Source organism: Oryctolagus cuniculus, chromosome 3 (genome assembly GCF_051225735.1).
Source record: "Oryctolagus cuniculus isolate XC-2025 breed Fujian yellow rabbit chromosome 3, ASM5122573v1, whole genome shotgun sequence".
Taxonomy (NCBI): domain Eukaryota; kingdom Metazoa; phylum Chordata; class Mammalia; order Lagomorpha; family Leporidae; genus Oryctolagus; species Oryctolagus cuniculus.
The window spans coordinates 35,327,744-35,352,037 of NC_142869.1; the positions used below are offsets into that span (position 1 = coordinate 35,327,744).

Sequence of the window (24,294 nt, forward strand, 5' to 3'; positions counted from 1 at the left end):
AAGCACTTGGGCCATCCTCCACTGCACTCCCTGGCCACAGCAGAGAGCTGGCCTGGAAGAGGGGCAACCGGGACAGAATCCGGCGCCCCGACCGGGACTAGAACCCGGTATGCCGGCGCCGCAAGGCAGAGGATTAGCCTATTTTGCGCGACACCGGCCCAGTATGTTTTTTATATTGTACCAGGATCACCACAACCATGTGAAGAACGCACTGTACTGTAATGTTATAACAGTCACAACGTCACTAGGCAACATGAGTTTTCCAGCTCCATTACCATTTTATGAGACCACTATTACAAGTGGTCCATCATTAACCAAAGCATTGTTATGTGGTTTCCAACTGTACTAGTTACCATAAAGATGCCAAATTCCAACACTGATCTCATAATGTTTTGACAAAATATAGAACAAAAATAGCATAGTGTGATAAGCACTTGGTTACCCCGGAAGGGGCTTTCATGCAAAAGCAAGTGATAGAAAAAAATTGCCACAGAGACCACTTAGGCACCAAGCCCTGCGTTAGCCAAAGAAATAATAGATGTAAGGCCAAAGATAAACCACTTCTTGCACCAGAAACCTTGGAAGTCTCAGAAACAGACTGGACTCTACAAGGTCCCTCTGAGATGTGAAGTAGCCTCACATTTAACCTCTCATCTCAATCTTCACCGATGTATACTGGGTTTTCTTCTATAGATTAAATGTCCTCAGCCCACACTGCTTTCTGATGTGAAGTTTCTGCTCTTCCTGCCTCATGCTTTGAAGCTTTGCTACCCGCAGTTCGTTACTGCCATTTCTTACTGGTAGTGAGACTTTCCTAGGAGTCAAGGAGTGCAGTGTTTAGTACAATCTTCATGGACCTCCATGCAGGCCTCCGTGGGCTTGCCATCTATTCATATTCTAAATGCAAGAATTTATTAGGAAGCCAATTTGTATACAGGTGAGCTGTTATTTGATCTATACTCTGTACTGTCTCCAGGGATCTTGGATGAGTTAGATATGTCATTAAATATCCAAAAAGCATCATTTATAATTATTTCTTAATCTAAACTGACAAAAAGGTGAAGTCTGGCAGGGCCTTCTTTTCCACACTAAACATATGGAATATAAGGAAATCTGAAGATTGCATAAGGAATCAATGTCAGAAAAATGCATAATGTTGCCTTTTTTACTTTACTGTTTCTGAAATGGGAGTATAGTTTTCAGGCAATTCAGAAGTATAAATTCTCAACAACTCTGCAGAACAATAACAAATAGGCTCCATGCAAAAGCATTAAAGTGTATTAAGGGAATGGTTAAAACTGGACCCAAACAGTACTAATCTCTGGTAGGATTTTAACCAATTATCTCAGTTTTTCACCTTATTTAGTAATGGCAGTAGAGTCCCATTAAAACATAGATTACATATAATAAAGCTGTTCCCGTGTGTAATAAATGGATGATGGCAAAAAGTGCATTGCTGAGTCAGTTAACAAGACGACTCTAAAAGGAAGAGCTCTACAGGACAGGTTATTTCCCTGGATACCGTCCACGGAATCGCCCTTCTGGTAAGGAGGTCTTGGATGAAACTGGGGTGAGACGTTTTCTTATGGCCCTTCTTAAACTTGTGACTTTCTGGCTTTTCCCTTGAAACACACTGAACATCAGTGAAATTTCACACAGGAACCACCTCCCTCATTGACAAGGAGCCCAGATGCCTACAATATTTCAAAGGACGATGCTCCTGGAGAAGAAGTACAATAGAAAACAGCGAAAAACAAGGAAAACGCCTCCTGTAAAAATTCTAAAGGTACATAATAACATAATAACAATAATATCAATCGCACATTATTTACCATGTAACCAACTAAACAGGAGGCGTACATCAACATCATACACAGCAGGAGTCAACTGCAGCAGGTGAAGCATTTTTTGGCACTTGTTTAACAGGTGGTCCTTAGGAATCAAGTGCACATAAAATAATTAGCAGATACTAGTAACACAATTCAGATCTTCCCGTACCAGTCCTCTAGGAGCACAGAGTCTGTTTAGGAAGGTAAGTCCCTTGTGCAATGGCTAACTATATTGCAAAGCAAATCAGGTTTGGATTCTAAAGAAAATATTAAAAACAAACATATAGAACGTCTGCAGAGATTAATGTAAATTTGAACAGTCTGAAAAAATCTCCAAGAAAAAAAGATGAAAATTTTATCTGAGTTCAATGAATCGCTTATTTTTATCCCAGTCCATTAGTTAAAACATACGAATGTACACGCAATCACACTAACCTGTGATAGAAGAAAAACAGTACAGAGAAAGAAGTCTACACATATAAATTATCCTAGTACCAGCAGTGCTAAGGCTGTACAATAGAAGAAACTTTGACAGCAAGGTCTCTCCAGGAGAGCTGCAATTCAATGCTGGAGAACACACAACCCACTGATAAGAGGAATCTGACGCTGAAGCAGGACTAAAGCGTATTCCTCAACAGCAATGCTCCAGGGTATTGCAACCAAAGGGCTTCCTTTCACAGAGTTCTCACTTTAGTATCAGAAGACAGAATCCAAGAAAACATGATGTTTGCAATGGGATGATTCTCAACTAGATGGCAGAACACGTTCAAAATTTTGGAACATTCAATTTAGGTTTTTTTTGCATTAGCAATGATAACAAGAACATCATTCAGGATAGTTGCTGGCCAGCTACTTCAAGAAAAATTCACCATTCTTCATGAGACTGTCCTGCTCTTGTGTGGCAACACATTTAAATGTCAGGCACTAAGCTGAATGTTTAGTACGGGCCAGGAATAAACTCCAGAGCCAGAAATAACAGTAAGAACTCCAACAGCCTCAGCTTCTGACACTAATTTATTGAGATGCATCAGAAACTCTTGAGAATGAAGTATCTGCTAATTAGGTCACCACAAAAAGTCTCTCAAGCTTTGGAAAGTTTTCCAAACTGATGAAGAACTGATTTATGAGCTGTCCAGGTGCAATCTGAACAGATGGTATCTTTTAATAATAATTGACACATGCGTTTTTGGAGGATGTGAATCTCCAAACAGAGATTCCTGCAGAGGAAAACAAAGAGAAACGGTTTTAAAGTCATCTACCTTATCTTTGTCTTCAACAACATCTGCCAAGACATCATCTGGATCCAGGATTCCTCCATCTGTGTATTCCAAGTGATGAATCTTCACCCAGTATCCAGGATCCTGCAGTAGCACAAACAAGCTTCATGACTCAATTGTTGAGCAAAAAATACACTTCAATTTCACAAGAAACAGACTGACTCAATAAATAGGCTTGAATAATAGCAAAATTATCAAAACTGAAAACAAATGCTATCTATTTATTTGGATAAATACTTGGCATTTTAGCCTATTAACTTAAATCAAGGAATCAATGTAAAAACATTTCATCTCTCTTCTTGGAAAATAAATTGTAATGCAAAAACAATAACTGGAAAAACACATTCAAGAATTTTTTTATATATAACATATAACTCAGGTAATTTCAAATTGTCCTGAAAAAGACCTTCTTTAAGGACTTTTTGGAAATAGGGATAGAAGTACAAACTAAGATCCAAAGCCTATAGGGAAAAAAAAAAACCAAAGAAAGAAATATGTGATTACAACATCTGTTACTTCAGATACATGGATGAAAGGGGTGACCACCAACCTCCTAACCTTTAAAATCTGATTTGGCAGATTTACAACTGCCGCTTAATTTTTAAAACTGCTTATTCTGATGCTAGAATTTAGAATTGCACTTCCTAGCTCAGTCAGTTATTTACATACTATTTCCAAAAAAGATAGGAAAGTAAACCATTAAATAAACAGGACAAAAATATGAACTAATGAATGAGGGGAAGAAAAACATTGGTGATGGTTTTTCCAGAATACCTATGCTAAGATAAATTTGGTCTGTGATTGTTACAAAGCCTCTCAAAGTGAAAAACTTTTTACCTATAAAGCACTCAGTATCCAGTAAAAGAACAGATAACAGTTCATGAAAAGAGATGGAAATTCCTCTAGGATAAAGCTCTAAGCCTTTACCACATGAATCTTTATTAAGAGTAAGAACTAACATAACCCACAGAATTCAATTGCAATTTTACGAAAGCTAATAGAAATGGTGTCATATAGCCTTCTTTTTAACTGACCCCTGATAAAAGGCGAGGGCCCACTATTAAATAATAATTCTTTTAAAGCATCTACTCAAAAGGCTACTGAAATGTAGTCCAAGTATATAGCTTTCCAGTAATCCCACTTGATAAAGTGATAGGCTTAAACATCTGAAGGAATTCGCCTTGGACAGGTTTTGGACTTTTAAAATTAAGTTTTCTATAGATTATCTAAAGAGCAAATTCAAGTAAAATAAAAGGACTTTTATTTGCTTCTAAAACTAAGCTTATAGGTAAGAACACAAATGTCTTAGTAGGAAACTTTAAATGCCTATTTCTCAGCTAAAGATCTGAAAGATAGGAGCAGTGAATAATATCATCAGGTAAGAAAAGCATAGAGCATCAATCACTCAGACTCTTAAAGCAAAGATTTTTGTCAACTCAAGGTGGCTGTACTTTAATAGACGAGCTAAGTACAATAGGCTGGATTCCAAAAACGGAGAATACTGGAGTATGTGTATGAAACACTATGTACTGGCCACAAGACTACACAACTCGTCCAGCAATCTCTGACAACTGAATACTTTTGTTATGGCTATGCTACAAGCAACATAGTTCTCCAGACTCCCCCAGGACTTTGGACTAAAATATACAGTATTCTTTTTTCCTTGTAAAATTAGCCTTTTATGAAAGTTCAATTTAATTAATTTCTATAAACTTCCATTAAGTTGGTAGATGAAATCTGTTGATTTTTAACCGTGTTTATAAAAAGTAATATATTCTGAAGAGTTTGCTTTTCTAAGTGTTCTTAAAAGCAGGTATGTATTAAGTCATCTGTTTTCTCATGCTTCCTTTATAAAGACAGGGTTTTTTTGTAAAAAAGATTTATTTATTTGAAAGTCAGAGTTATACAGAGAGAGAAGGAGAGGCAGAGAAAGGTCTTCCATCCGCTGGTTCACTCCCCAGATGGCCGCAATGGCCGGAGCTGTGCCGATCCAAAGCCAGCCAGGAGCTTCCTCCAGAGCAGCTGAAACATAAACCAATGCCCATATGGGATGGCGGCAGCTTAACCTGCTAAGCCACAGTGCCTGCCCCTAAAGACAGATCTTATCACCTGAAAGTGCAGTAAACAATGGCTCCTAACCTAACAACTGCAGTATAAGTCAAAGTACACTTCCACTCCTGCCTATGGGTAGGAATACAAGAAAACTGGAGTCCTAGTTTGAAAGAGAAGACAAAAAAACAGTAGGGGATGAATCTGATCAGTGGGAAAGGCGAGAGCAGACAGAGGGCAGCAAGACTGGATGTTAAGTCATACAGCATTTCTTCTTCACACAGGCGTGTGGTGTCGAATATGACTGAGGTAAGGCACAGGAGTTCAAGCTACGATATTTCTCTCTAATTTGACTCAAAAGAGCATAGAACTACAACAATTTTAAAAGTGGTTTGAAGTATTTTGGAGTCATACATTTCACTAAAATATTAAGAGAAGTATATGGAGGCAGATATGGAAAGACTCTGCAGCTTTGACTCCCCAGTCCACACTGGCACTGCCTTTGTACATGTTCTAAAGAGTGGGCTAATGATGGATACACATCTAAGGCTGAAAATAAAAAGAAACCAGGCACACCATAGGAAAGCAGTCTCAGGGTTAATATTTCACACATCTGAGAGGAAAATATGCAGTATGTATCAACAGCAATTTTATCCCCATGGTATTTTGGCCATGGTGCTATAGATCACTTGAAAAATATACATTCAATATTAGCAGCCTGCAGCCATTATAAGACCATAAATTTAGTTTGACTATTTTATGCATGTAAAAATTTCAACCATAACATTGCAGTCAACATTTTGCATGTAATTTATTTGGTTTTATTACCATCAGGAATAAAACTGATCAAACATGAAAAAGAAGTTCACGTACATATCATGGATAATGCAATTAATCACTTAGAGACATTCACTATACTTTTATGACCAGGGCAGTTTACCTTATATTGCACAAATATCAGTAATGCATATTACTTTTAAATTATTTTGAGAATATTTCTAGTATACAAATATCTGCTGTTTTTTCTATCTAATAAATCTTCTCACTTCTACTCCTGATTATTAACATTCTGAAAAATACCATGGGATACGTTATGTTTTCTCAATACGTTATGTTTTCTCAACTTCTAACAGGATCATTCTGTGCTTTAAATAAATCGCAGTTCATTTAAACCCTACAGGAATTTTAAAACTAAAACAAACAAGTCTACAAGGATAAATCTGGAAAAGGAAACTAAAAGAGAAACATACGCATAACAGGAAGGAGACAGTTACAGGGAGTTTTTAATGATGAAACATCGAAATTGCTCCTAACACGCACTGATATTAATAGCAACAAATACGCTTCACTGTGGGTAGATGACATAAAATTTGACCCTATGCTGTAGAGATTTTTTATTAGCCGGTTTTGAAGAACGATAAGTTTCCATCTGTAATACCTAAAGGAGTAGACTCACAAGCCAGTTACTCTGACACTGTGAGATTATGCCAATAATCAACAGAGGGAAAACTTGGTGGTTAAGCAAAATGCCAGTGGTCTACGATGGGAAAAAAACACCCTGCAACAGTAAGGTCCTGAAGTGAGGCATGGTGGCAAAGGACAAGCCAATGCTTAGGCAAGGACTGGATTTAATCACTGGTAGCTTGTACATTGCTCAACGATGAAACTGGTTTCTTTCACTAGAATCATCTTAGCCAGTGGAATAATCATAAAATAGAAATTAATAGAAAAACAGAATTTTTTGTAGAATTAAACTTCAGAGATTTGGTGGCATGTATCCACAAAATGAAATACTACCATTTTCTTTTTTTTTTTTTCACTCTAAGAATTTTCTATTTTGAATGATTCAGGCATGTGCTGGGCACACAGTTTATTACTCATTTATTTTTAAAAATTTGACAGATTTAGACAGTGAGGGAGAGAGAGAGACAGAGAGAAAGGTCTTCCTTCCATTGGTTCACTTCACTCCCCCAATGGCCGCCACGCTGTGCCGATCCAAAGCCAGGAGACAGATGTTTCCTCCTGGTCTCCCATGTGGGTGCAGGGACCCAAGCACTTGGGCCATCCTCTACTGCCTTCCCGGGCCAAGCAGAGAGCTGGACTGGAAGAGGAGCAACCAGGACTAGAATCCAGCACCCATATGGGACGCTGGTACCTCAGGCAGAGGATTAACCACGTGAGCCATGGTGCCAGCCCCTATTTATTTATTTTTAAAGATTTATTTATTTATTTGAAAGTCAGAGTTACACAGAGAAGGAGAGGCAGAGAAAGAGAGGTCTTCCATCCAACTAGTTCAATCCTCAATTTGCTGTAACGGCCAGAGCTGCACCAATCCAAAGCCAGGAGCCAGGAGCTTCTTCCGGGTCTCCCACAGGATTGCAGGGGCCCAAAGACTTGGGCCCTTCCACTGCTTTCCCAAGCTATAACAGAGAGCTGGATGGGAAGTGGAGCAGCCGGGACGTAGAGCAGCCAGGACTTGAACCAGTGCCCATATGGGATGCTGACACTGCAGGCAGCAGCTTTGCTCAATATGCCACAGTGCTGGCCTGAGATTCTACCATTTTCTTCATCATCACAAATAGCGAAGTCTCTTCTAGTGCTTACGAAAGGCCAGGTATTATAAATACTTCATGGTTTTTATGTGAGTTACTAATTTATCCTCAAAGAGACTCATAGAATCATCATCAATCCATTTTACAGATGAGGAAACCAAGCCATGAGTAAGTGAACTGACTTACCCAAGCTGAGTCACTCGTAAAAAAGCAGAAAAAAATAGGTCTTTTTTTCAAAACACAGAAAATATTGCTTTTACTTAAAGAACTTAATGGAAGCATAACTACCTAGGAATCAGGCTGGGGATCAGGTCTCTCTCTACTCCACACACACACATACACACACAGGCAAGCTGCCACTATTCTGGGAGTCTGATACTTCAGCAATAGCGAGCCTGGAGATTCCAATGCCTTTTGCCCAACGCATCGCATACAAACCAAAGTACAGAGGATACCAAAGGGTGATAAAAAAAATTATTTGTAGAAGTGTGTCTGACCAGTGCCTTGTAAGTGAGAGAAGTAGAGAAAGCTCCAAAACATCATTCCTCACAATCATAGAAACAAGGGCTTGGGAAACAATGGGAAAACTCCTTACTGCTAAGAACAGGGTGGGAAGCTGAGGCATCGGAAACTGGACAAAGAATTATGAAAATACACACACAGAAACTTAACTACTTTTATCAATCTCCTGAGATCATTTTCCCTTCCACCCCAAACCAAAAGAGAATCAGATATCCCTCAATGCACTCAGGAGAGAGAATGAGGCAGAACACGTGTGCAGGGGAACAGGCACAGGAGTCTGATCAGCCCTCCGAAGAACAGAGTATGGAGAAAAGAGTCTCAGTAAAGCATGGTTAAGCAAAGCCTCGCAGAGCAGCACTGGAACCTGGAAGGGGGAAAAAAAGACCAGAATAATAAAGCTTATTAGTAAATGAGCCAGTAATAATTGGCTTCAAAATCCACCTTCACCTTCCAAAAAGGGATCAGCCTAGTATAAACTTCAGAAGAAACATCTAACAGAAAAACATGAACTGTATATATATATGAGGATGACTGTATCCATTCATAAATGCGTTTTCAATTCTAAAAATCTTTTATCTGATTTTTAAAGTTGGTATACCTATACTAACATCAGATGAAATGACTTTTAGGAAAAAAGTACTACTGAAGATAAAGGTAGACATTTCATCAGATTAAAAGGTCAATGCAACATAAAAAAAAATTCTAAATCTGCATATACATAACATATCCTCAATACATATACTGTACTGCCAAAATTGACAGATCTTAACAAGAAAACACAATGAAAGCAGGAAAATTTTGATAGGAAACAAAATCAGAAAAATACATATCATCTGAATAACATAATTAGTAAATTTAACCTAAGCTTATATTACATTTATGGGTGAACCCCACATAGAACACATCCAAGAAGTTTAGAAAACATATTTTTTAAGTGTTAATGGAACATGAACCAAATTTCAAAAAAGTCTGGAATCATTTAAAATATGCTCTCTAGTCACAGTAGAACAAATAACAGAAGGTATGTAGAACATGCTCTACTTTTTAGAAATTAGGAAATTCTAAATAATCCAAATAAAGGAGATGAAAAATAAAGGAGGTGAGAAACTACCTTTTTAAAGATTTAATTATTTGAGAGGCAGAATGATGGGGAAGAGGGAGAGAATATGAAGCTTCGATCCACTGGTTCACCCTCAAATGGCTGCAATGACCAGAGTAGCCTTTTCCAGGAGCTAGGAGCTGCTTCTAGGGCTCCCGCACAGGTGCAGAGGTCCAAGCACTTGGGCCATCTTCCACTGCATTCCCAGGCTGTTAACAGGGAGGTGGTCAGAAGAGGAGCAGCCAGAACTTGAACCGGGTACCTATACAGGATGCTGGTGCCACAGGCAGAGGCTTAACCTACTACACCACAGCGTCAGCCCTAAGTACTTTTGTTTAAAAAAAAATTTATTTATTTATTTATTTATTTATTTATTTATTTGAAAGGCAGAGTTACAGGAAGCAGAGGCAGAGAGAGAGAGAGGTCTTCCATCTGCTGGTTCACTCCCCAAATGACAGCAAAGGCCAGAGCTGTGCTGGTCTGAAGCCAGGAGCCAGGAGCCTCCTCAGGGTCTCCCACTGCTTTCCCAGGCCATAGCAGAGAGCTGGATCAGAAGTGGACCTGACACCCATATGGGATGCTGGCGGTAGCTTTACCTGCTATGCCACAGCACTGGCCCCAAGAAAGCACTTTTACCTGAATAATTAAAATAACATAAAAATGTCTGTAATGCACATAATGCAAAGCTTAAAAGTCAGTTGTGGTCTTTAAGGCATGTGTTAGCAGACAAAGAAAAGAAAGCATGGTAAGTCAAATCCAGAGGACATAAAGAAAATAAAGAGCAAAAAAAGAAATTAAAAAAAACCAACAATATAAATCAAATCTGATTCTATGAAAAGACTGATAAATTTGATAAATACATAGCAGAATGAAAGGAGCAAACATAAATTTCCAAAATCAGGAAGGAAAAATGCAAGCAATACCAATATAGATGTTGCAGATACTAAAATAGGGATATTGTGACAACTTTAGGCCTATAATTCAGCAACCTATATAAAATCAACAGATGCTTTGAAAAATACAACTTACCAAAACAGACAACAAAAATAGAAAATGAACAATAGATAATTAAAGAAATCTAAACGATTATATTAAAAAAGAATTCCAAATTACCAAGCTTAGATGACTTCACAAGCAAAATATTCCAATAATTGAGGCACAAATAATACCAATTTTTATACAAATACTTCTAGAGTAGATAAGGAGGAACTCTCTCCATTCTTTTAAGATAGTAGACCTTATAAAAGTATTACAAGAAAAGAAAATCATTATGTGTCAGTCTCTCCCATCTCCCCTCAATTGCACACATGTGCTGCTTAAACTAAACCTTCAGAGGGGACAATGCTGTGGCACAGTGGGTTGGGTTAAGCTGCCATCTGCAGTGCCGGCATCCCACAGGAGGGCCACTTCAGTTGACTCCTGGCTGCTTCACTTCTGATCCAGCTCCCTGCTGCTGTGCCTGGGAAATCAGTAGAAGATGGCCCAACTTCTTGGGCCCCTGCACCCATGCTGGAGACCCAGAAGAAGTTCCTGTCTCCTGGCTTTGGACCGACCCAGCTCCAGCCATTGCAGCCATTTGGGGAGTAAACCAGTGGACAGAAGATCAATCGATCTGTCTCTCTTTCTCGCTCGCTCGCTCTTTCTCTGCCTCTGCTTCTCCCTCTCTATAATTCCTCCTTTCAAGTAAACTAAATAAATCTTTAAAAAAATAGACAATTGGAAATCAAATTCAGCAATGTAGATAAAGGATTATACATCATAACCCAGTAGAATTTATTCCAGTAGTAAAAGTCATTTAAAATTCGTTAACCAAAGTTATTCACCAAATAGGAAAAACAGCACAAAAACTCAATGATCATCAAAATGAAAGGAGAAAAAGCATTTGAGAATGCTCATCATCAAACCACAATACAAAGTGGCTTAGCAAACAAGGTGAACCAGTAACTGAACAAAGGAGGACAGCAAAAGATAGACAAATTGCTAATGGTGACATTTATACTAGCATCAAAAATCAAATAGTTACAAATAAGTCTAACAGAAATATACAGACCCTCTATGCTGAAAATGATAAAAGGCTGGGAAAAATTAAAGATGACTGTCATGGATTGAAAGACTCAATATTGTGAAAATGTTCTTTCCAAAATTGTTTAGGATTTAGGGTCAGGACTGTGAGGAGATGGAGCAACCAAAATTATAATACATGATGAGCTTATGATGGAAGTATGAATGTGTACAATCACTTTGGAAAACTGGCAGTGTCTGTCCATAAAACTGAACATAAACATCCAGCCTAACTCCACAATTAGGTATTTATCCACAAAAAATGAGTAAGTGAAGGTACTAAAAGATACATACTAGAATATTAATAGCAGGATTATTCCTAATATATAAAAATCTGGAAATAATTAAAATGGTCATCCCCTATAGAATGAACATTAGGATTTTCATGCAGTGTAATACTAGACATCAACAAAAATGAATACCCTACAAGTTCATGAAACAACATGGGTCAATCTCACAGCATAATATTGGGCAAAAAAAGCTAAATGCAAAAGAAAAATTACATACTCATGATTCTTGAATAATTAGCTCAAAATGTCAAAACCAAATCACGATATGAGGAGGAGGTCAAAACTGACTGGTTGACTCTTGAAAGAGAAGGGCAGTAAAGGCTCCAGGAAGTTTCTGGGACAATGTTCTCTTTCTTGAACTGTATACTGGCTAAAATTATTGTGCACTTTTCTGTCTGTTGTACTTCAAAGGTCTTTACATGAAAATTGAGAAAAAATATTTCTGCTTCTCAAAATGCGATTTCATTTTGCAAACTGAAAGACCTAATGATTCCTTTCACACATGACATCTCTACAAATAAACAAATAAGGACCTCCCCCCAAAAAAGCTATTCAGAATAAAAGGCTAATTCCCCAGTTGTTTTAGAAGTGGAAAAACAAATCTTGAAACAGATAAAAGGAGGGGCCGCTGTTGTGGCACAGGGAGCTGAGATGCCAGCATTCCATATGAGTATGGGATCAAGTCCCAGCTGCTCTGCTTCCTATCCAGCTCCTTGTTAATGAGCTTGGGAAAGCATCAGGAGATGGCCCTGTTTCCCAAGTCCCTGCCACCCAAGCCAGAGACCCAGGTGCAACTCCTGACTCCTGGCTTTTGGCTTAGACCAGCCCGGGTCCTTGTGGCAAGTCAGGGGGGTCATCTTGCAGATGAAGTATATCTTTCCCCCTCTATCACTGTGACTTTCAAATAAATAAATAACATCTTTAAAACAATAAATAAAAGGAAAGGAATGGAAGGTAGAGGTCACGAAAGGTGGGAAGGCGAGGTTACCCCAGGGGCAGAACACTGCAGCTCCGGAGCACCAGCTTTTCCAAGAAGAGAGAAGGCTTAGTCCACTTCTTCACTGCTACCATCTTAGGCTATCACAACAGTACTGGGTCCAGAACACAGCAAGGAAGAGTCTCATTCTGTGATGTGGAACATCACGTCTACAGTATTTCATCAGATTTTCGGAGGAGCATTAAACTACTGGAGAGCACCCACATGAAACAGTATGGAAACAGCCTTAACAATTAGTGAGCTGAACTAATTAAGATTTGTTTAAGTTGGAAGACACAGTCAAACGTGTCTCTACTTCAAACATTCGAGAACGACTGTTTCCATAGCATTGAGCTCTTAAAGGTGTCAGGCAAAAAATTACTTATTAAAATCTTCCCTGGAAATGATGTAGGGAAGATCCAAATTGAAAATGAGTGTATCTTCTCTTAATGAGACCAATGCTACTTGATTTTCTATCTAGGATTGGAACATAGTATTATCTTTTCAGTTGAGCAACAAAGTATCCAGATTACATTGGAGACCACATTCTTAAACACTGGGACTCAGAATTGGGTGGGGAGAGCTTCACTTTGTAAGCACCAGGTAACTGACACATCAGAGATAACAGCAGTCTTTCATCCAGTGACTATTCTGGAATATGTCCTCACTGATCATACAAGAAGAATTTAGCCACAATATTAAGTTCTTGTCCCTCCATTTTCCTTTGATCTTACATAAGTGAATTTGCCAAAGCAAAATGACTCCATGAGATCTCCCATCAAATTAAAAGGCATCCACATCTAAGAACGGTTTGGCTTGTTATTTGCTGCTCTAGCAAAGTCACATTGACAATAGATTGAAGCTAAACATAAAAAAGTCTCTCAGAGGTGAGGGTTTGGCCTACTGACATGACATTGGTTAGGATGCCTGCATCCCACATAGAAAGACCCGGGTTCAAGTCCCCACTCTGCTCCCATTCCAGCTCCCTGCTCCTGTGTACCCTGGGAGGCAGCAGTGATGCCTTAAGTAGTTGTTTCCTTGCCACCCACATGGGAGACCTGCACTGAGATCCCAGCCATTGGCTTCAGCTTCCTGGACCTTTGTGCGTATTTGGGGAGTCAGCTAGCAGATGGGAACTCTTTCTATCAATCTCTCTCCCTCTCAAATAAATAAACAAGCAAAAATAAATGAGAAAGACATTTCAAAAAGGGCAGTTTAGATGTGGTGGGTTATATGATGAAACATGAGCTCTCTTCTCATGTAAGGAGTCAAGCAAAGGCCAGACAACCTCACCCCAGGACACAACAGGATAAGAAAAAGAAATTGTACAACTCCAAAGATCTCTTCAAACTCAGACCTATCATATTTAGATCCTCAAAGCTCCTTAGGGCTTTGAATTCATCATTAGAGGAACTTCTTGAAAGAAGAGATTTTTGCTATATGATAAGGAAATATATTTGGCAATTAAGCATGATTCCATAACTACTGTGCATCTCCAATAAGAAAGTCTGCAAGCACTTCATATTTCAAATTTCCCAATGAAGTGGGATACACAGCAGATTCATAGAATGGCAGATGTCCTAAATAGCACTCTGGCCTCAGAATCAGCCCTTAAGGCATTCAGATATGGCTGAAGAGCCCATGAGAGTATTTTAGGCATGGAAAGCCAAGACACCCTGGAAAAAAAAAAAAAGACCTAAATGGAAGATAAGCGAGTGAGATCCCAGTGGAAAGAACGGGGCCATCAAAGAAGGAGGTACCTTTCTCTGAAGGGAGGAGAGAACTTACACTTTGACTATGACCCTGTTGGAATAAGATCTAAGTCGGTGAACTCAAAAGGCTTCCATAGTCTTGGCAACTCATGACTAGAGCCTAGGGAGATTACTGACACCATACATAAGAGTGTCAATCTGTTAAGTCAACAACAGGAGTCACTGTGTACTTACTTCTCATGTGGGATCTGTCCTTAGTGTGTTGTCCAATGTGAAGTAATGCTATAACTAGTACTGAAACAGTATTTTACACTTTGTGTTTCTGTGTGGGTGCAAACTGATGAAATCTTTACTTAATATATACTGAATTGATCTTCTGTATATAAAGATAATTGAAAATGAATCTTGATGTGAATGGAATGGAGAGTGAGCAGGAGATGGGAGGGATTTGAGTGGGAGGGAAATTGGGGGGGGGGCCAAGCCATTGTAATCCATTAACTGTACTTTGAAAATTTGTATTTACTAAATAAAAAATTTAAAAAAAATTTCCCAATGTATCAGCTATTCTAGCACCTTGCCTTGTAATCTGAAGAGTCATCAATTTATAAACAAATTTAAGAAAAAAAGTCTTCAACCTCTAAGATAAGAGAATTAGTCTGGAAGAGAAAAAAAAAGCCTGCGAATTTTATTGATTACAGTATTATTTTTGAATAGGCTAATTTCTCAGTCTGAAACAACTGCCCTCCCCCAAATAAAATTGGGAGTATATGAACATTGACTAAATTAATAAATTCAGGCTAGAACAGCCTTCTCAACCAATAGAGGGGCAACTAGAGAGACAAAAGTTAAGCCATAGGGAAGGAAGTTATGATTTTTAATTCCAAAAAACATAATTTCAATATAGAAGAACTAACAATTCCAAGGAAATTTTTCTATTTTGATCTCAGCATCCAACCTTTGAATACAATACTTATTCTTCATTTCAAATAGGAAGAAAAAGTTTAAGAATTTCATATATCTTAAATATTAAGAAGATGTTAATTACCCCATGTCATTTTACACTGAGTCTTGTGAAATAATCACAATGTCAGGATTTTCTTCATAAAAAGAACTTTAAAGGTTCATTTTGATCCTGAGATTAACTCAACTTATTTGAGGAAAAAGACCAAACATCTAATAGAGCTTTTTTTTTTGTAAAAAATGATAAAATTTAATTATTTTCCAATCTACTATATATCATCATCAAAATATTCTATTTACTGGAGAATAAAAATTTCCTTTTCTTGTAGATCTAAGAAGGAGTTAAATATTCACTCTTAGAATGCATAAAAGCATAAACTTTATATAAGTTCTCAGGATTAAATACAGCACAATCTTAAAACTGATGTTATGTTAGGAAACACAAATGTTAAAAGTCTGTAATGAACAATTTCAAATGCATATAATTGATGCATGCATTTTAAAAATTCCCAGGTCGAAAGCCTTTTAAAACACTAAACTATCACTGATGTAATAACATTGAAAATTATTTGGAGTAATTTTAAAGGAAATAGTAGATATTTTAAAAAATTCTGTGTTCCATTATTTGCAACAAAACTTTATAGGCTAAAGCCCTGGATGCCAAGATTTTAGAAGCTTGTGTGGTCCAGAGGAATTCAAAACCTACAAAGAATGGAAGCTGTCTTCTTTCCAGAGAGAAGGCCAGCCATTCATTTTCAGAATAGTTTATCCACCATAAAACCCTACATAGCACTGTAACACAAAATGAATTTTAACAAGAGTAAATATGAGAATGCAAATTAATACAACTCACAATTTACCTAATGCAGCCAATTAAATTTAACTTTCTTGCTGCTATCATGCTGACAGTTTTGTGCATGAATGCAAGAGCATCCCTGCGGCAGCTACTATGTCCCAAGTGTTTGTGCATCTTTGTTTATATGAATGAATGTAGGAAGCATCAAACATTCCACAGGTAACAGCCCTGGCCTCTAACTCTTTCCTTGAACACAGTTATATTTGGCTTCATAACTAAAGAAATTAACATATAGAAAAAATTTAATTTCTAGCACAACAGGTATTGAAGGCAGTGTTTTATTATAAAGGTAGATTAACTCTAAGATAGACACAAAGGCCTCATCAAATTTATCATCCTACACATTGTTTATTAAATTTATTTTCAGTAAGGCAGTAATTGGAATAGTGAAGATAATCTGTTTCTGGTCATTTAGAGTATTGGGGCTAATACTGCCTTTTACTGCTAACTTTGTTTATCCAACAAGGTCTTGCTTCAGGCACTCTGCAGATGGATCCAAAAGGTGGATTAAAAGTAATACAGAAAGCACAGGAAAAGGAATAGGACAAGCCAAGCTCAAGAATCCCCTACTCAGAGGAGAACTTCCAGATCTCTCAATAAGAAGTCGATTCCTTCCAGCATTCTAATGTATTCTTATTTTCTTCAATTGATTTCTTAATTTTGATTGCTTGGTTTCTTCCAGCTGTAACATAAGCTCCATGATTCAGAAACATTTTTCTTCTTCACATCCATATTCCCAGCACCTAAAGCTGCTTCTGATACTCACTCAACATTTGTCATATGAATGAAGACAAACTGAAGGAGTTACAAGCAAGGAGGGGAAAAAAAACCTTTTGTAATGACAGAGAAAGCCATTTATTTACATCAAATGAAAGCCTAAATCACATGACCTAGATATTTTGATATAGCCAAAGGCAAAACATGAGTTGTTAGAATCCCTGGACTGCAAGTCAAGGCAGCCATATATGTGCCAAGTATGTGCAGAATTCTTGCAATAGCTAAAATAAATAAATAAGGATGAAATCCAGGGCCCTGGAAAGAATAAAGTTTAAATTTTAGCAAGGGGATAAGACAGAAAATAGTCAACAAAAGTAATACATAATTGCATTAAATGATAACGATAAGTGATTTGGAAGAGAAAATAAAATGAAGAAGTTGGGGAGTACAGGGAGCTTGGAATCGGGCCAGGCAGAAGGTACCTCTATGTTATTTGGATCTCTATTGTTCCCTTCCACACTGTTACTGTAAGTAAGGTACAACAGCTCTGACTTGGCATGTCCACATCATGAGAATAATACAATTTCCTCCTCCAAATAAAAGGATTTAGAGGAAAAGCATGCACTTTAAACTAAGACTAGGTTGAAATCCAAGCTCTCATACTTTACTGAAATATGAGAAATTCATTACATATTCATATGTACATATTCAAGCATGCACATATACCTGCACATGTTTTTTCTTTCTTGATACCATAGTCAAGTTTTCCAAAGGTAAAACCATTTGTGACTTATATACTACTGTACTCCTTGTATGCAGCACAGAGCTTTCCTTACAATGGAGACACAACAAATGGAGCACAGTATTATTACTGTCCCATCTAATTCTTCAAAACAAGAGTCATGGAGAAATTAGCAGCAAAAAGACTTTCTGGGCTTGGGAATGAACAAAATTAACAGGAAAAAAGCAAAAGTTCCAAAAGAAAAGTATCTGAATAGTAAGCAAATTTTGCATTAGTCAAAGTTTTTGCCCAGAAGGAAATGATCTTTCCTGACGTTTATGATCAAAATGTAGCCTGTAGACCAATGCCTCACATGAACTGTCTGCTTTTATCTGCAACAAATATAGAAACTGGATGTAAGCATTTTTAAAATTTTATGGTGACTTTTTTGTTGCTGCAAATCCACACACATGATTTTGTATTTTATAAAGTATCTGTTTGCTACAGATGAACAAACAAACAAAACAATCTGGTCCTCAAGCACAAATGCTTTGAGAATCCCCAGACCCAGTGGCCATCTGCCCTCCATACCAGTGCTTTAGCTGAGATTCATAATTAACTAGCGTTCACTGACATTAATCCAAATGTTGACATATGAAAAGTAGGACTCTGCAGACAAAAAAAAAAAACTTCCACTTACATATTATTTACATGAGAAAAGGCAAACCAGACTCCAAAAACAATTAGCTGAAACGTTTTAGATGCCATTCTGCTAATAAATTGGGATCTGCCTTCCTTTGAGCCCCATACTTCACCAACTTCCCAAGAGCAAATGAGAATGTAGGTAAAGGCAGACACAAAGATGGAGTAGAGTCGAAAATGGCAGTATCCTTAGGCTGCCAAATAATTATTATACCGCTAGTTATGTATAGAGTGAGGGAAAGCCTTCAACAGAAATGCCAGCTATGTGGAAAGCAAGCAAAAAAAGGAAGAATGGAAGCTCCCCTGAAGAAAGATGACAAAATTTATAGCAAAATAATCAACCAAAATTGAGAAAAAAAGTTTTCCCGAGAGTTCTGTCGCAATAGGAGTTGCTAACCTTTACATATTTATGTGTATATACTCATTCACACATAAGAGTATAAGTTACTACAACACAAAAGCTGAGATGATTATGGGCCTGCTGTTTTTTTGGTTTTTTACTTTAATAAAGTTAATCTTACCATTTTGAAAATTGCAGATCTATAAATATTTTAATTCTTAGAAATTTCCTCCTATCACACACCCAGTGTCAGAGTCCCTAAGACTATCCCATCCCTCTTCTCTGGTAATCATCCCCGAACTAGGAAATTTAAAAAACAGAATCATAACGCCATCTTCATGAAACAAGGAGATTACATGCACCTCGAAGCACAATGTGAAATAAAGAAAAGGATGGATTAAACAAGTAATGACTTCTCAGAGAGGAGAAAGCTCAAACTGAAGCACCTTTAGATGGAGACAGCTAGTAAGGAAATAAGCAAATCTACTTCAACACTATCTGGAGACACCAAATATTATGAAATGTGGAGGAAGGCAAGGGCTAACAATAGTAAATAGAAATTGCCTGGGGGTGGGGGGAGGCATTCAGCACAGCTGTTAAGATGCTGCTTAAGGCACCACAATCCCCTATCACAGAGTCTGGGTTTGAGTCCTGGTTTGGCTTCTAGATTCCAGCTTCCTGCTAATGGCAATCTAAGCACAGCAGTGATGGCTCAAGTACTTGGGTCCCTGAAACTCACATGGGAAATCCAGATTGATTTCCAGGCTCCAGCCTTTGGCCTGGCCTAGCACTGGATGTTGCAGGCATTTGAGGAGTGAAATAGCAGAGAGAAGATTTCTGTCTCTATCTACTTTTAAAATTAATCTAAAAATTTTTAATTGCCTGAAAATTTCTTTAAGGAAGGATGTACTCTTATGTAGGTGCCTCCACCCACCACACCAGTCAAGAGGCAAGATATATAACCTCTGAAGAAACTAGACCAGAGCCAAGGTCCAGAATCTAAGACATGAGGCACACAGAAGAACAAAACATAAAAGACTGAAGATTGAAAAGAGGCCAGCAATAATCAACCTTACCACCCTATTGAACCCTGGAATGCCAGAAGCCAGACTTTCCCAGCCACTCCTCATAGGAGATTTGATAAATGTGCTTTACCAAAATAAGAGACTCAAGAAAGAGAGGACCCAACACAGAACAAACAGAAAGGGACTCTTCATTGGCAATAGCAATTACTGTGGCAACCAGGTAGTGGCTTAGAGAACCAGAACTCCTGATCAGATCAGGACGTTAAAGGGCTTCAAAAGCAACCATAGTTATTGGCTCAACACTAAACAATGTTTTCATGGTTACAAGAGTGTAAACACTGAATCCATATTTAACCAACAACTTTAATAATTTGGGGACATGAGGAGAGAAAAGGTGAGAATCTATTAAAAAAAAAAAAGCCAATGTTTTCAACTGCCTTAATAGAATGCAAACAGGTGATGTCTCAATTTGAAGAACAAGATAAAACAAGTTCATAGATAACAAGAGATAACAAGTTCATAGCTAGAAATAAATTCATGATGCTAACCCTTCATTTATAAATTTAGAATTATGGAGAAGAATGATTAGAAGTCAACTAGAAGGTTTAGAGTGACAGCTTCTTCAAAGTGGTATGGGTGGGAGGGTGCCATCTCACCACTTTTTTTTTCCTGTGGACTGTTAGCAATATTTGACTCTATCAGTTGGCAAACTATGGCCGGTTGGCCAAATCCTGTCCATCACTGTTCTTGTAAATGAAAGTCTAATGGAACACAGTCAAGCTCATTCATTCAATTACATGTGTGGCTGCCTTTGCACTGCAACAGTGAAGTTGAGTAGCAGCAACCCAGAGCATGTGGCTTGAAAAGACTGAAGTATTTACTATCTGACCCTCTAAGAAAAGAAAAATACCAACTCTGCTTTAAACCATGTGAATTACATTGATTAAAACATTAAATGGTCCAGAGGATGGTCCTGTTTTACCCTCCAGAGGCTGCTCTTTTAGAATCTATCTTAGCCTTTCTGGATATTAAAACTTTCTCTCTAAATAAGTATTTCTGATTGTCTCAACTTAGGAAATCACTGAAGCAAACAATGTATTTAGAGCCCTCCAACTTTCCATTCTTTTTCCCATGATACGGCTTTTGGATTATTTCTATGTCCTTTACTTCATCTCTAGTGAGTAAATTAAACTTCAGTTTCTGTATGCTATCACCTACAGGCACCACCTCCCCACGCCTTAGAGTAACAGAGGCCATCACAGCCCGAATTCTTTTCTCCTTCTGCCTTTTCACTTCCTTCCCATCATCTGCAGCTCTCTACCTTTGTTTTTATATTATGAAAGTTGAAAACATTTAGGTTTTTTCTCTAATTATAGCCATATTTTCTCTATAATTTGATTCCAAAAGTTGAAAAGCACTATTTATTGCACCAAGGGAATAGTGTTCACTGACAAACCAAATAGTAAATGACTATTCACTATTCCTCATTGTGGTAATGTCATAACTCCTAAGTCACTCAAGCAAGACTGTTCAAACTTCTTCTTCTTCTAGAATATACCCTTCATTCAAAATTATGGTGAGTGACCTTTGATACATAAGCTGTAAGCGTTAACCTAAATATCAGAAATACTCATACATAGTAAATTATGCCAAAGAACTTTTTATTATATATTATATTCATATATGTTGATATAATCACATTGAATATCAAAATAATTTATGCTCAATTTGTACAGGTAAGCAGTGTTTCCCTTTTGAAATGTGAGCATGTCTGCCTTTGATCACAAAAGTAAAAAATAGGTTAATTATCCTAGGAAAATTATAAGTAACTGTATCAAACATATGAGACAGAGAACATTCATATGACCAAATAGAAATAAAGAAGGGTCCCACCAGTTCTCTGTAACAAATTACCCACAAACAACATGAATTTACCATCTAATAGCTCTGTAGTTTGGAAGTGCCGCACAGGTCTCATTAGGTTAGCAAGAGGGCATCAACAGAGCTGAATTGAACTCTGGAGCCTTTACAGAGTCTGTGATTTTGCCTTTCTTGCTTCCAGAAGCTGCCCACATCCTTTGGCTCATGGCCCCTTCTGTTTTCAAGACAGAAATGTCCAATCAGTCCGATATCTCTTCTGCTTTCCTGTTCAACACATAAGGACCTTTCTGATAACACTGTCCCTACCAGGTTCATCACAACAATCGCTCTATTTTATAGCCAATGAATTAGCATTCATACATCTATAAATTACTTTAATTTTCATTTGCTATATAACATAACATACACACCAGCCATAGGGTCTATGAAGTAGACATCTTTGGGAGGTCATTATCCTGTCTGCCACAGGGTCAAACACAGTGTACTGTCTTTTTGGAAAAAATATTTCTAATATCTCTAATAGTCATTTCAAATAAAAAAATAAACATTAGAGTGATCTATCTCAAAGATGTGTTGGAAATAAACAGAGTAACAGATTAAAATGATGGCCTAAGTTAAAAGGATATCTTCAGAAACTTTCAATGTTAATTTAGATGCTCAATCTTCACTTAATGTTGACTCACATTCAATTTTTTGGACTGAATTTCCAGAGAATTTTATCCATAAAAGCACTAGTTTTTAAATTGTTCAAGAAGCAGATAAAATATATAGAATTGAAATAACATTTTTAAAAAGATTTATTTATTTATTTATTTATTTATTTGAAAGGCAGAGTTACAGAGAGGCAGAGAAAGAGAGATCATCCATCCGCTGGGTCACTTCCCAGATGGGCACAATGGTTAGAGCTGCGCTGATCCGAAGCTAGGAGCCTCTTTCAGATCTCCCATGTGGGTATGGGGGCCCAAGGACTTGGGCCACCCTCCATGCTTTCCCAGGCCATAGCAGAGAGTTGGATTGGAAGTGGAACAGCCAGGACTTGAACCAGCACCCCTATGGGATGCCAGCACTGCTGGCAGTGGCTGTACCCATTATGCCACAGCAGCAGCCCCTCAAACAAAATTACACTACTTGTGACAATAAGGATTCAAGGTAAGCCAAAAGCTTGTTTCAGTAACAACTTTTAATCTAAAACACAAATACACTAGCAAACCAGAACATATGGCAGCTGAAGAAAGCCAGTCAGGCATCACAACCCCAGACCTCCTGTTGGACCTTCAGGGGAACACTCCTATGTCCTCCTTGTTCAGTTCTTTCAGATTGAGGAAATGATTAAATTGCCTCCATGATGAATCAGACTTCATAGACAAAAAGTAGGATTTATTTACTCACATTTCCTTCCATAGAAGACATAGAAGCTTATCAAATAATTATTACCTTCTTTTTCCATAAAATCATAACCAATATTTTAAGTATATGCATACCTTAAGATTTTTCTTATTTGTATCCAAAATTTTTACAAGTTTTTCACATGCTAAAAGGCAGAGTAAAAATTTAAATTACCTATTAATGACACCCTGATTTACGTCAAATTCTTAATTAGTGTGATTATATACAAGGCACAGCATAAGGCACAAAGGCAATATAAAGATTCTATGAAAATACTGCCTGTTTCACTACTTCTCTCTCACTCTCTCTTTCACTCATGCAAGGCTGTAAGTCCTATGAAAGCATGAGTAAAAGGAGATGGAAAAATTAATTAGTGTGTGTGTATTGAATTTCAGATGTTTCTAGGTGATTCAGGTAAAATGTCTAACAGGTAGCTAAAAATGTGGGAATGGAACTTAGAAGGGCACACATTCATCTATAAATCAAATACACAAAGGTAATATTTTGAGTCAAGGGAAATGAGAAGTATGTGGAGAATTAGATGTAACAAGAACAAGTATTTGAAAATTTGTCAACACTTATTGCCTACTACATAGGCTTGCTGGGATTATGATAATGAATAAGCATTGTCCCTGTCTTTTTGAAGATTGCAGCCTAATGACCTTTATCAAAAAGAAATCTGCTAGTTTTAAGATCACACCCATGATTAAGTCTTTCTGAAATTCTCTTGCCTTATCATCTCCTTTTTATCATTGTCCCACACTCTGTCCCAAATGGGCCTAAGTATTTCCCTTTATATTCATATCATTAAATGCACATGGACCAGTTCTCAGTCTCTCATGTTGATCAACATCTCTACCCAGCTTTCAGGTCCAAATCCTTCTATCCTAGATATGCTTCTTTTCTATAGATAACTAGTTTTTCCCAGTGAGCTTATCCACACTCTGGACTTTAACTTCTATATAAAAGTGGGTAGTCCTAAATATATTTCCACCAGGACTTATTATTGACTTCCAACCTGATATGTCAACAAAGATGCCTAAATCTACATGACTTAAACTGAGTGCATGCCATTCTAAAACAAGAATAATTCTTTTCTCAACAAATGGCTGTTTTTTTCCAGTTGCACAAGACAAAAATCTAGGATTATCTGTATCTCTCTCTCATACCATCAAATAAAATCACTCCCTGAATTCTATCTTCTAAATCTACATCGTCTATCTCTTTTCTTCCTTTCAAAATAATTCCCCTAGGCCGGCGCCGCGGCTCACTAGGCTAATCCTCCGCCTAGCGGCGCCGGCACACCGGGTTCTAGTCCCGGTCGGGGCACTGGATTCTG

General features: G+C 37.7%; 1 protein-coding gene across 5 annotated transcripts in view; it reads right to left on the bottom strand.

Moving 5' to 3' along the window:
- PARD3B (par-3 family cell polarity regulator beta) overlaps window positions 1-24,294 on the bottom strand; it is a 1,145,366-nt gene that overhangs the window by 981,723 nt on the left and 139,349 nt on the right. For all 5 annotated transcript variants that reach the window (XM_089330006.1, XM_089330005.1, XM_089330004.1 and 2 more), the window contains one exon: window positions 3,089-3,190. Coding sequence is in view for 2 of the 5 variants with exons in the window: in XM_051849247.3 (XP_051705207.2) it covers window positions 3,089-3,190 (102 nt within the window). In the remaining 3 variants the exon portion in view is untranslated. The remainder of the gene's footprint in view (window positions 1-3,088; window positions 3,191-24,294) is intronic.